This window comes from Octodon degus, unplaced genomic scaffold, assembly GCF_000260255.1.
Source record: "Octodon degus isolate 3935 unplaced genomic scaffold, OctDeg1.0 scaffold00079, whole genome shotgun sequence".
Classification (NCBI taxonomy): Eukaryota; Metazoa; Chordata; class Mammalia; order Rodentia; family Octodontidae; genus Octodon; species Octodon degus.
In genome coordinates this window covers 7,949,750-7,963,454 of record NW_004524655.1, presented here as the reverse complement: position 1 = coordinate 7,963,454, position 13,705 = coordinate 7,949,750, and the positions used below count along the sequence as shown (strand labels likewise).

The 13,705-nt window shown below is 47.5% G+C and overlaps 1 protein-coding gene across 2 annotated transcripts in view; it reads right to left on the bottom strand.

Annotated features, from left to right (window-relative positions):
• Positions 1–758: 758 nt before the first annotated feature.
• Sart3 (squamous cell carcinoma antigen recognized by T cells 3) overlaps positions 759–13,705 on the bottom strand; it is a 35,176-nt gene continuing 22,229 nt past the window's right edge. For both annotated transcript variants that reach the window (XM_004636281.2, XM_004636282.2), the window contains exons 13-19: positions 11,259–11,371; positions 8,843–8,919; positions 7,954–8,119; positions 4,860–5,314; positions 4,100–4,252; positions 3,003–3,193; positions 759–2,138 (exon numbers count right to left, since the gene is read on the bottom strand). In XM_004636281.2, the coding sequence (XP_004636338.1) occupies positions 1,961–2,138; positions 3,003–3,193; positions 4,100–4,252; positions 4,860–5,314; positions 7,954–8,119; positions 8,843–8,919; positions 11,259–11,371 (1,333 nt within the window). In that variant the 3' untranslated portion in view covers positions 759–1,960. The remainder of the gene's footprint in view (positions 2,139–3,002; positions 3,194–4,099; positions 4,253–4,859; positions 5,315–7,953; positions 8,120–8,842; positions 8,920–11,258; positions 11,372–13,705) is intronic.

Below are 13,705 nucleotides of genomic sequence, written 5' to 3'. Positions count from 1 at the left end.
GAAAATTTTATGTTTCTGTTGATCATTAGCTCAGGGGGGAAACCACCTAAATCCACACGTTCCTGGAAGCTCATTCTGGCAGTCAGAACCCAACACCTAACCTTAAGGTCTTGCTCAAGCCTGAAAAGGCTCAGCCCTGTCCCAAGCCCATATTGAGGGCACAGAGTCACTGGCCCAAAGGCCAATGAATAAAACAGCTGCACATTGTAGGAAAAGGAAAGCTGCATGAACCTGCACTGAGAGGAAATACACAGCTCTTCGGGGACCAGGCCCTAGGCCACCAGCCTCCCTCCGAGATACCCAGTCACCAACTAACAGAACAGGCTTCAAAGTGGTCATCAGAGACCCATCTAGGAGGGGGGACCTGCCAGCAGCCACTGCCAGAGCATAATCTAACAGTAAGGCCTGGAAAAAAAAAATGTTTCACAAGAAAAACAGAGGGAGAGGAACCTACATTTTAAAAAGATTTAAGTTTACCAACCAATGATCATTTATAGGGAAGGAAAACTGGCATTTATTAGACAACAGGAAATCAGATTTGACTTGAGGTGACCAGTGAAGGTATTATTGCTAATGGTGCTATAAAACCACAGCCTGTGCGTCCTCTCCGAGGCACACATGCTCCAGTCTGTCCCCATGGCTGGGTGTCCCTGGCTGAGGGCTGAGGTCCCTAGTGGGAAGGGGGGGTGGGCAGGTACAGTGAGATGGGCCGGAGTGAGGCCAAGGCTCAGTGACAGCATGTAGGAGTTTATTTTAGGGCTGTGTCTACTTTTTTATGTACTGAAATTTGTCCATTAAAAATGCTGAGTTTAAAAAAAAATTAGGAAGCTGATACACAGAAACTGAAACTTACAAAAAACAGACAAATGAGATAATTTCCATGACACCTAAAAGGATTCCCTGATGTTTTTTCCTCTGCAGTGCCTTTGGAGTTTTCCTACTGACCTGGAAACACAGACTTCATAGCAACAAATAGTTGATCAAAGAGGAAAAAAAGCTTAAAAAGCTGAAATGTCAACTGCTGTAAATTCAAGTTTAAAACTGAAGACACATCACTGATGAAATAATTTAAACCAAAGTACAACAGGATTTGACTTACAAAACTTCTATTTACACAACTATCAGGTAAAGCAAGGTACACCCATTTCAAAATACACCCACTTGTGAATGCCTGAGTACCAGAGTAAGACATTTTTAAGAGAATTCCGGTTTAATAAACATAGCTAAATATTTTGAGAATTGAAATTTACAACCGACATGGAATTTAAACAGAATCAAAGGGCAGAAACTCAACATTTAGACAAAGAATACAGATCACTAGTCACTAGAAGAAAAAAAAAAAAAAAAAAAAAAACGGTCCACAGCCAGGGCACTCGGAATTCCTATATAAAACAAGAGCTGTCAAAACATTCTTGCTTGTAGGAAACATAAAACAACAGATGTGTATGTCATTTACAAATACATAATAGAAAACACACAACCTCCTTAAACAAAAATCCACTGATTTCTTTCATGTGACTTAACTACAGTAGGCCATTCGGAAGAGTCACTCACATATGCCGTCTCATCTTTTGTCTTTCAAAAACTAAGAGTGATGGGCACAGGTGCTGTGCAGGGTGTGAGAGAAGTGTATAAAAAGGGCAGAAAGCGCTGAAACAAGTGCATCTCAGAGGCCATGGTCCTGGCTCACTTCCGCTCCTCTCTCTTCAAGACACCAGTGTGCTGGGCCAGCCGCCCTGGGCAGCCTGTGGGGCGATCACCCTCTCCGCCTGCCCTCAATGTGAGGGAGTACTCAGCGTCTCTTTCCTTGAACAGGCTCCCTCTGTCCTTTGTCTGAGCCATGGGAAGGGTCCCCAGGAGCCTGCAGATGCTGCACCAGCCCTTCCGTCCCCAGGGTGCAGTGGGGTAGAGAATGGTCTGCCTGGCCAGCGCGAAGGCACTTCCTGCCTCAGAGTGCCGTTTACTTTCTCAGAAGCAGCTTGGCAAAGTCAGCATTGGACATCTTGGGCGCCTCGCTGGCTGCAGAGGTGGCAGCTGCTGGGCAGGGGGCAGGGCCGTTCTCCGCCTGTGCAGTGCCAGTGGTGGGGCGCTGCAGGGCACGGGGCAGCAGAGCGAGTTGGGTCCTCCCCTTCCCACGCCTGGAAAAGATAAACACTGAAAGTACCTTTCCCAGAAAGCACGCATGGCCCTGGCTTAACTGAAAATAAGACAGGACAATTTTAAAGTTGAAAAATAAAAAACACAAGCAATAAGACAGTCCTGTCCTTGGGCCTGGCCAGTAAGTGATAAACACGTGAACAAACTGCCTCGTTCTCAGCTCTGGCAGGGACCAACCCAGTGCAACAGTCTCATGTGGAGGAGGAGAAGGAGGACACTGGCAGCTTTCAACCCCCAGTAACTGCCACACTCTGCCTCAGCCCATCAAGGGAAAAGCAGAGGCTTCACGGAAACAACTGCAGCTCTGGCTAGAGAAGGGCAAGCATGCAGTTGTCAGGCTTTGCATTAAATACACAGATTAACTGGCAAAGAGGAACTTAAAATAATTACTTCCTTTAAAAAATTCCCAACTGGAATTTTCATTCGAATGAGATTAGATCAGTTTTTGAGTTATCTTCAAGTGTTTCACCTTAAAATGCTTCCTGAAATCTTCAATTTCTCTGTAATGTTTTCTAGTCTTCTATATAGGTCTTGGAAATTTTGTGGTGAGGCTTAATTTAACTTCCATATTTTAATACTCTTGTAAACAACATGTTCTGTTCTTGTCACCATGAAGTGGAAGTACAGTTGCTTTTCAATAAACTTTATTTAAAAAATAATTCCCTTACATAAATGAGAAGTATAAACTGGCTTGCGTCCTCCTGGGACTTGTTCTGTGGGTCCAGCAGGACCCGCGATCACACAGGAGCATCTTTCCCCACCTACAGCACCACTGCGCAACTCCTCCCTGCTGGGCGAACCCTCCACTGCCAGTGCTGGACCAATACGAGCCCGCAAATACTTACGCTCCGTACATTTGCCGCGGCACCATGGGGCCCCCTAGTGCTTTCCTGGCCTCTGGCTTCTCTGGAACTTTCCTCTGAGGGGGATTGCTAATTGCCACTTTGATGATATTCTCTTTAATAGTCATGCCGTCCATCTTCATCACAGCCTGTGACGCCTGGGATTCATTTTCATACTCCACGTAGGCCAGGCCCTGAAAGGCGAGATCCAGAGCCACTGATGCTGCTGGCTCCTCACATGGGGCAGGGGTCGGGCCTCATTGGGAAAGCAGCCAGCCAGGCATCTCTTGCCCAGTCACCACCCCAGCACTGCCATGCTCTACATTCAGGCTTATGCACTGCTTCCCTCTGGCTGCACCTAACATCCCAAACCCCTTCTGGGTCAGCGTCCTGTCTGCTCCAATAGACAGAGCAAGATGGAAGACCGATATGAGTAGAGCAAACACTCGAGGCAGTGGCCCGCTTAGAGGGTAAGTGGCCCAAGGAGCACCAATGTCTCCTGCCCCTTTAGCCCCTCCTTTTCATTCTTTAATTCTCCATCAACCTATGTGGAGAATAGGGTAAGAAGGAATCCAAAACCATGTTTAAAACAATACTCAAAACACAGTATGATAAAGCCAGGCACAGTGACATATAATTACAATCCCAGCTACTCACAGGCAAAGGCAGAACAGTCTGAGGCCAGCCTAGGAAACAGTGAGCCCTGCCTCAAAAAATAAAACACTGTAATGTGAAAGGATTTCAAAGGACATGAGGTTGGGTAAGGAGTCAGGTGGACAGACCACTGACCTGCACAGGGCAATCCTCAGAATGCCTCCCACCTCTGGCCACAGCACTGACCCATCCTAGAGGGCCACACGGGGACACCTGTAAATTTTCACAATTTTCCAAACAACTAATTCTTTTTTATTACAATCAGCTACAAAAGATTAAGCTGATTCTACATGGAAGTGTAGCAATGTGCTTGTTTTTCCATTGTCATTTGTTTCTCGCAGACAAATCAGGAAGCCACTCTAGCACTGAACAGTCCCTGAACAATGTAGAAATGACTCGTCTGCCTGAGTCTCAGGAGACCAGGCAATGTCTGCCCAAGTGCTGACCTTCGGTTTGCCAGCCCTGTTGGTGACCAGTCTGAGGTCTTTCACAGTGCCGTGCACCTTACAGATGTCTTCCAGCTCCTCCTTTGTGCAGGAGAAGGGCAAGCCTGAGATGAACAGCTTGTGCTTCTCCAGGGCGGTGCTGTACCGGAACACCTGCAGGAGAGGCAGGGAACCCATAATTTGGATACGCCCAGCTAGGTGAGGCATTTGTTAACCAACTAACCCAACTGCCTGGGCAAATCACTGTCCAGGCCTTTAAAATGGCAAAGATAAAAGCAGACATTTGAAGCCAGATATGGTGGCATATTCCTGTAATTCCAGCCCCTGGGAGGCTGAGGCCAGTTTGAGCCCAGCCCTGATAATTAAGTGAGATCCTATCTTTAAAAAAAAAGTACAAGTCTGGGGAAGTAGCTCAGCGCAAAAGCCCTGGGTTCAACCTCTAGTACCAAGGAGTAAAAAAGCAGCCATTCATAGAGTTCTGGTAAGGAGTTACTAAGGCCAAAACTAATGCAGCATGACCATGTCTCTCAGTCAGCGTTCCATGGAAAGTAGCCATCATTTCAACTCCTAGCTTCATCATCAATACTAAGCCAGTGCAGCCTCAAAGGGCTGAACCATGGGTCAGACCTGGTCAGGTGTAAGCGCAGCTCCTACGGAGCAGAGCTGTCTGTGCTGGTGCAAATCTGGGTGCTGCAGGGGAAGCACTGTGAAAAGCGCTTCTCCCACTCCCACAAAAGGCATTCCTTGCCCCATGACATACCTTAAAATCAGGGTTTTTGCTCTTATCCACACAGGGGGAGACAAACATCGGCCTCCCTTCCACGTTCTTCCGATCCAGCTCCAGGGCCTGAAGGGCTGACTTCTCATCCTTAAACTCCACATAGCAGTAGCCACGGAAGTCACCACGGTTGCTGAAGATGGGACGGATTTCTGCTACCTCCCCACAGGCCTCAAAGAGTGGCCTGAGCTTCACCTCCGGCTCCCCCATGCTGTAGGGCAGGTTGCTGAGAAAGACAGTAATGCTGTCCTTACTGCTGTCATGGGACACCTTGGGCATGTCCCGCTTCAGGGCAGCCGCCTTCTCCTTCTGCTTTGAAGGGGTCTCAACATCCATGGTTGTGTGTTTTCTGGTGAGTGCTGATTCCTCTTCCGTGCCTGGATCCACTCCTGCTGGAGCCACACTGTTCTCCACCCTTCTGCGCTTGGCAGGCTGCTCTGTGGGTTTCAAGAGAGAATAGCAATGGTCAGCTATCCCATCTCTTCAAGCTTGCACAGGTGCAGGGTGAAGGCTCCTCCCACCTGTGTGTACGAGTCCAAGGGACGGACACACAGGGGCAGGTGCCACACCCAGGGAGGTCTTTCACGGCCCTCCCAGATTGCAGACCACTTTCTGGGCCCCAGCTCTGCTCCAGTAAGTGGGATCCCCAAGGGGAAGCAGTAATATAAATCCCCTTACCCACTCCTCACTATGAAGAAGATCAGAGGTCCCAGACCCAGGGTCCTCTCTGGGAAAGGCCAGGTCAGCCCAGGAGCAGTGCCTACATGGAAACCAGCCCCTAAGCGACAGCTGTACACACTCCACAGACCACGCTTTGCAACGAGTTCCCAAGGGTCTGATTCCTTTCAATACTGTCGTGTGTCCTTCAACAGAAAGACCTCAACCACACTCTACTCCATCCCACACTTACCTATGCCACCAGAGGGCAGTGCCAAAGCTCAGCTGGCATCCATCCTGAGCCCAAATTTCCTGGCCCACTCACCCGCTGCATCTCAGGGGAGCCCACATCCTCACTGTATGGAAGGGCATTCTGAGCTGGGCCGCACTGGCCTGTACCCCAGTTCCAGCCACCCCTAATACTGTCACCAACCTCCTGCTGGGCATCTGAGCACACAGCCAACCCTGCAGCACAGAGAAAACATCAGGTCATTCTGTGCTTCTGCATCTCACTAACTTCACCTTCAGGACTGTGAGAAGCACCTCTCCCTTCCTTCTCTTCCCTTTGTTTCCATAGGATGATCCTCACCATCCCCAATGCCACATGCTGTACCCTTGTGGCAGGGAGTCGGGAGTCAACCCCTGTGCTTTCTTTGTCCCCACCGCAACCCACATCACCTCCCACAGTCCTAACTGCACACTGTGGTCCCAAGTCACGCCTGCCTCACCATGCAGACCAGGAATAAGGTCCCATACACAGAACACAAGAATGGGCAATTAAGGCTGAGGAGATAGCTCAGCAGCATAATCACCTTCCTGGTAAGTGTAAAGTCCCAAGTTCAATCCCCAATAATGTAAAAAAAAAAAAAAAAAAAAAAAAGGATGGGCTATTCTATGATTTTGCCCCTGCTTCAAACCCTCTGCTAACACAGAACACTAGGAAAATGTTCTGAGTCCTTCAATGTCCTGAGAAAAGTCTTTATCCTGACTACTGAAGTAAAGCTGACCAGAGCTGACCAGAGCTGCCCATCCCTGAAATTAAGTGGATGACAGAAACACAACCTGGAAAATTCAGTCAATGGGCCAAGTGAGGCAGGTGCCTATGCAGGGTGGGCCGAGCAGTGGTGCAGCGACTGAAGCCAGGCCCGGGAGGTGTACGCATAGGCAATGGAGAAGGGACCCCACCTTGGGGTACAGAGGGGAGATGACACTGGGCAGGCAGCCACAGTGTGATGGCCGGGTGGAGGGGCAAGGGTGACTGTGCAGCACAGTGGCCAGCACCACACCCTGGGACCACTACGGGAGGAGGGCACCTACTCAGAGGGGAGGCAGGAAACTGACAGAGTGACTGCTGAAGATAACTGAGCCAGGCTTCTCAAAGTCAGAAAAGGGTACTGGTAGCAAAAAAGGAGGAGCCTAGCCCAAGTACCTCAGAGGTAGCTGAAATGCAGGTCCCGGAAAAATCTTATGGCTTTCAACACCACAGAGTGTAAAGTAAATAAGGGTATAAACATATTCCTTAGCTCCACAGTCAGAGGGCCTGCAGCACAATATCCGCCATGGCACGCATGCCCTGAACCCACTAGGTCTACTTGCGACTCCAGGACCCCTGAAGAGAACAGCAGACCACAGGGCCAAGTCACAGGAGAGTACAGGACAAGCCTAGAGCACTGCACGCCTGAGTCGAAGGAAGCGACCAATCAATCGCTTGTCTGCAGCTCAGAGGACAGAGAAGCCTGTGGGAGGGCTTTCTGCTAGCCAAACTAGAGATCATAAGCATCCACCTGAACAGCTGGCCTGACAGATCACAGATGTGAGTCCAGTCCATAAGATACAGAAAAATATAAATAATCTAGAAGCTTGATGAGAAACATTTTGGTTAAATACTTAAGTAAAAGTAAAAAATTAACTTTGCAGCAGAAAAACAAGACAATCACAACCACACAAACCTGAGCAGTAAAGGGACACACTGAAACGATATGCCACCCAATGAAATGCAACAAGAGCACGGCCTGACTGTGTTCCTACAGCAGCACACCAAAATCTAACTACCAGAAATATCAGCCAAATCTGTTCTGTGGGACACAAGTAACTAGCCTATGCCCTTCAGAAGTGCCCAGGTCTAAAGAATGTTCCAGATTGAAGAGTCAAGGCAGAATGGCAAAACAAAACCTTGATGCTAAACTGAACCCTTCAACCACAAAGGACACTACTACTGGGAAGAGGCACATAGCGAGCGGGCCCCGAGGATCCAGCAGTGGGAACAGGCCAGCGCTGACGGCATTGCAGCACACGCTCCATAGTGCGGCAAGGGCGTCAGGCTGGCAGAACATCCTCCAACAGGTCAGGAACACAAAGTTCTCCAGGGTACATGTGCAACTTCTCTGTAGGTCTGAGACGTCTCTACAAAGCCTCCTACCTCCATCAGCATCACCCCACTCTTTCTCATCTTCCTCTTCTCTGGGCTTGTCTGCACCTCTGGGCTTTTTCTTCTTCTTCAGTGCCTTCTTTTCAGCTCGCACCCTCTTCCGCTGTTCCACCTTCTCTTCTTCCTGCTGCGCCAGGGCTGCTTCCTTCTCAGCAGCCTACAAAAGTGGAAACAGGATGGCTCGTTGGGCACAGTGATGTTTCCAATGGCTGCCTAGCTTGCGATGAGACAAGAAGCAGGAGGGGAGCAGTAGATTCACCATCGAGAAGCAGCCCGGGGGAGAGAACAATGAGGGTGCTCACACCCACCCCAGCACTGGGCTCCCGTGGGCCTCTCAGGCCTCCGACCACCAGTGCATGGTAGGCTCACGCTGTTCTCCGCCATGACCCCTGAGAGGGGAAGCCCAGGTTCTAAAGCTGGGGCCCTAAGAAAGTCGGGGGCTCCTGTTCCACTCAGGTCAAGTACAGCTCCTCTTTACTCTTTCTCATCAGTCCCAGTACACTTTAGGTCCCAAATATCCACTACGTGAAAAAGTATTTACTGTGAGAGCCAGTTTTAAACTAACTGAAAAAGATGACAAATGAAAAACTAAGTCTACTTTTTCTTCTTTTTTCATCATTTTAAGACAGGATTTTTCACTTTGTAGTTTCAAGCTGGCCTGGAACTCACTTTGGAGTCCAGCCTGGCCTTGAACGCACAGCAATCCTCACCTCAGCCTCCCACAGGCATGCTCCACCACACCCAGCCACTGAGTCAGCTATTTATAAACTTTATGAATAAGACAGATTTCTTACAAAGACCTACAATGTTTTGACAAAACACTGTATCAAACAGCCACAAGAGCTAGGAGAGGTTCCAACCTCCAGACAACTCTCATTACCTTCATTCTCTGTTCTTTGACGCGTGCTAATCGGGTTTCAGTTTTCTGAACAGCTACATCCCAGTCTTCTAAAGTACCTACACAGAAACAGACGGGAAACTTTCACCCTAGGTTTCTGAAGGGTATAAAGGCATAATTTTCTTTTTCTTTTTTTTTTTTAATGTACTTGGTACATGGTCTCATTATGCAGCTCTGCATCATAGTGATCCTCCTGTTTTCAGCCTCCCAGCGCTGGGATTACAGGTGTGCACCACCATGCCCAGTCTCAGTAGCCGGCTCAGCATGGGGGGGGGGGGGCAGCACCATATGTAGTGCTGGGGATCAAACCCCAGTCCCTATGCTTGCCTAAGCTATCTCGCCAGCCCTTGGACATAATTTTCTTAATCTCTCATATCTCAAGAGCTTTCTCCCTTCAAACAGTAAAAACTGAAGAGTTCCTCCTAAGAAAATATACACAGGCTTGAAGACTGGAATTCAAACAGTCCTAAGTATATTCTATCTGGAGACTAGGTTGGGGACAGGGAGAGAAGAGACTTGAGAGGAGAATAGGACCACAGTGTCATGGTTCACATCTAAAATGTGCCCCAGAAAAATCTCCTGTGTGGGGGAGGTGATTAGATCATGGGCCCAGGTGTGGAGGACCACCTGAGCAGCTCTCCTTGAAAGAGGAGCCACTGTCTCCATTTGGCCTGAGCCTGACCCTATTTCCTCGTATTGTTATGTACAGAGCTGGCCAGGACTTCTGTTTATCCTTCAGTTGGCCTTAAGCAATGTATATTGGTCTAGCTGAGGTGCTGGTGATAGTCTTTGAAGGTGGCCTGCACGTTTCCCTAGTAACCTATACCTGCTGCTCTTTAATGTGAGCCAGGTCGAGACAGGACGGTAGAGCGAGCTCCATGCCACCAGCTGGGATCGAGCCTCAAGACAGAGGCTATGACTTTCTGGGGCTTGAAAGACTACATCAAAGCTGAAGCACTAGACTTACCTAAACATTAGATACTATGTAATGTAGATTACTCTCTGCATATCCTCTTTGCATATGGCAGAGGTAAATTTAGGCCATCCACCTAGCTCAGCTCATGGTAGTCACTTACTTCCCACAATTCTCAGTCAATCCTCCTCAAGCCACTCCTCCACTAAATAAAACCAGGTGAGGCCCTGGGTCACTCTCTTGGTTCCGGAAAGCCATCTTCATGGCTGGACTTAGAGCCCCTCAACTCCCCAATGATTGAAAATATAATCTAGTGTCTTTATTTTTGCCATGGGTTGCATTGAAAGTGGTAGACTGGGATCAACTTGATGGGATTCCAATAACATAACTTTGGGATTACAAATATTAAATATTGGCTTCTTGGACGGAGACAAGGACCTGAAAGTGTCTCCTACACCCAGGGACACAGTTCAGCGGCACAAGGGCCAAATTCAATTCCTGGTACCAAGAAAAAAAGTGATTAGATTGGGGGGCACCACAGCAGACCTGCTATTAAAACGAGGGGCCTGATTGAAGTCACTGGGGAGCACCTTTCTCCCCTCTGCTCTTCCCCTTCCTTCCCCTCTGCTTCCTGGCCGCAAAGCAGTGAGCCAGGCCCTTCCACCATGCTTTTCCTGCTTGCAGTAGACTGACTATTGCCTCACTCCTGTAAAAACATTAAACAAGACAAAACTTTCTCTTCTTCCTCCTCCAAGTTGTGGGTATTGGGTATTTTGTCCCAGTATAGGACAGTGACTGAACAATTTCTTAGGAGCTACAGGCCCTCAATGGCCAAGCTTGTGAAAATACTGATAGAGAAGGCACAACACAGCTATACAAGACTGAAGACTCAAATGCTAAGGTAGTGTTTCTATCGTTGTTCAGGTGTCTGGCCTCCAGGGCTCATAACCCAAGTGCAGACCAGTGCCCACAGATGAATTCATGCTGTTTTACTTTTGTTTCAGGTCTACAGCTTAACATGAGAGCCTCTGGCAGGCTTCAAGGGATATGGGTCTAACAGTGGAGCAGGAGTTCGCCACTGGGGACATTCCCACCCAGGGACATTCATTTTGGCCATGTCCAGAGACATTTCTGGTTGCCACATCTGGTTGGATGGGGAGGGCTGCTACTGGCATTAACAGGCAGAAACCAACTGGCTAAATGTCCTCCAATGTATGGCACAGTCCCTACAACAACGAATTATGAGAAACCCACACTAGGAACACTTCAGAGCCCTAGCAGCTGAAGATGGTGAGAGGAGCCACAGGAGGGCCTGGCCCCATGGTGAGGCCCTGATGACAGTCTAATCAGAGTATGCGCCTGCAAGGTGATGGCCAAGACCACAGTGTGTCCACACAGACTGTGAGCAGACACTCCCACTGCAGACCAAGTGCAAGCAGGCAGGGCTCCAAGCAGAAAGTGGGGGGGGGGGGCGAAGGGTCCCACCTTCTGTCCTTTCCATGGTGAGCAACACTTCACAGACATGTTCAGGATAGTCACTGGTGCACTGGACAGCCCGATGCAGAGCCTTCCGGCAGTGCTGCGTGTCCCCATGTGCCCTAGGACAGAAAATAAACAGCTAGAGGCACAAGGACACAAAGCAAAAGGCACAGGGAGGGAGGAACACTTTTCACACAGGTGGATGCTATGATGGCGCTAGGCTGGGGATCCAGCTTTCAGAACCACCTGTGACATTCTCTCTCTCCTCCACGAGCCTGCACAGTCAGCCTATCAAGCCACTCTCTCCTCTAGGCAGGCAGATAACCATGGAAAACCACCCAGGGCAGTAGTGTGCAGTGGTGTGATCACTCACACAGGTGTAACACACCAGAAGAGGGGGCCATCAATTCTGTACCATTTGATAAGTCCCTAGAGAAATTCTATGCAGTCCTACCAGAGGAGAGAATCAATAATCCAATAATCAAATTTCATGCCCAGAGTCAACTCTGTACTGGCACGGAAAGCCAAGTCGCTGATCACAACAGTTCTCAAGAGTGTACACCCACGCTCCCTTTGGAGGAGACACAAACACATGTAAGTACTGTAAATAGGCCTTAAGATAGTAAGAAAAGTTCAGAGTGCTCCTCAAAGGATGTTTGTTCCTTTTGCCCCTAAAGCCTCTGGTTTCTATCTCTCTTTTCTGTGATGGTACCAAAATACTACTGAATTTTTCCACTGTGTTGATACTTGCAAGGATGGTATAAAAACAATAATGGTCCTTAGCACAAAGTACAGTGCTACGCACCTTTGCAGTATTGTGTCACACAAGGAGAAGTGCGGTACACATAAAACACATCTGATGCATAGCGATAAGACAATAGCTGTTGCAAAGCAAAATGTGTATGTCTGAGTTGCAAAGAGTCATTTTTTTCAAAGAACACCAGTTTTCAATGAGAAAGCACCTGAGTGACAAATTACAGTTTTTTCTGAACGTTAATAAAGTAAATATGCCACTTCAAGGATAGCTACTGACGTTACTCATGGCTAGTGATAAAATCAGTGTTTCCAATTAAAAATTAGAAGTTTGGAAACTTTGTTTCTGCCATGGTGAGCTTGACAGCTTCCTACTAAAGACTTTTCTACTAAAGTCTGTGAGCCTAGAAATACATTTGGGTATATACCTAGTACAGGGGATACAACTCAGACCTCACGCATGCTACACAAGCATTCTACCACTGAGCTAAAAATCTCAGCCACAAATGTAATTTTTTAAAACTATAAATTGAACATGTCAATACTTGAAAAAGCTATACGACTTGGGAAGTCAGTATTTCCCAAATGAACAATGCATGATATCAGAGGATTATTAGCATTGGGTAAAAAATAAAAGTAAAAAATGGGCAAATAAACAATAGTGTACAGAATACAAACATCAGTAGCAGTTCAGGTCCTGCCCTTTAAGAAACTATCACTTGTTGAGCTTTGCTGTAGTAAGGAGAACATTCATAATGATTTGAAAGGCTATTAAAATGCACTTTTCTTTTCTAACCTCATGTACAGGAAGCTCAATTTTTTCCATGATTCAATGAAAACAATGCATCACATTAGACTGATCCAAAACAGACATGAAAATTCAGTTATCTTTTAAACTATGCCAGAACAAAGACATTTGCAAAAAAGTACAAGATATTGCCCACTAAATTATTTTAAGGATTAGAAAACACAGGCTAGGGCCAGCCAGATAGCTCAGCAGATTACAGCACCTGCTTAGGCAGCCATGGGAACCAGGGTTCAATCTCCAGCATGCTGTGCTGGCCCCACCCCAGGTGCACTGAGATGGCGACTGAGACTGGGCATGGTGGCATGTGCCTGTAATACCAGCGCTTGGGAGACTAAAAACAGAAGAAGCACTATGAGTCCAATCTGTGTAGTAAGACACTGTAGACCCTGTACTAAAATACAAAAAAAAAGAAAACATAGGCTTATTTCAAAATGCTATTTATGTTAAGTAGATTCACTTTTTAAATGAATAACATTTTTAATGTTTGGTTTTTTCCAAATGGTAAATACCAACATAAGCATGTATTTGTAAATGTGTTCTGTTTTAATTTGGTCACACATCTTTTTTTTTTCTGTATTTTTTTTAAGGAAGGGTCTACAGGGTGTTTAGGGTCTCACTACTAGACTGAACTCAGTGATCTGCCTGCTTACAGCCTCCCAAGAGCTGGGATTACACGTGCACACCACCAGGTTCAGTCTCAATTGCTGCCTCGTGCACCCTAGGGGCGTGGTTGGCACAGTGGGCGCAGGGATTGAAACCCCGGCCCCTGCGCCTGCTTGCAAGTGCTTTAATCCACTGAACTATTTGGCCGGCCCACACATTATTTCTTAAATATAAGAAAAAAGTGTTCAGAAGTAAAAAAACAAATTTGGGGCTGGAGAGATGGCTCAAT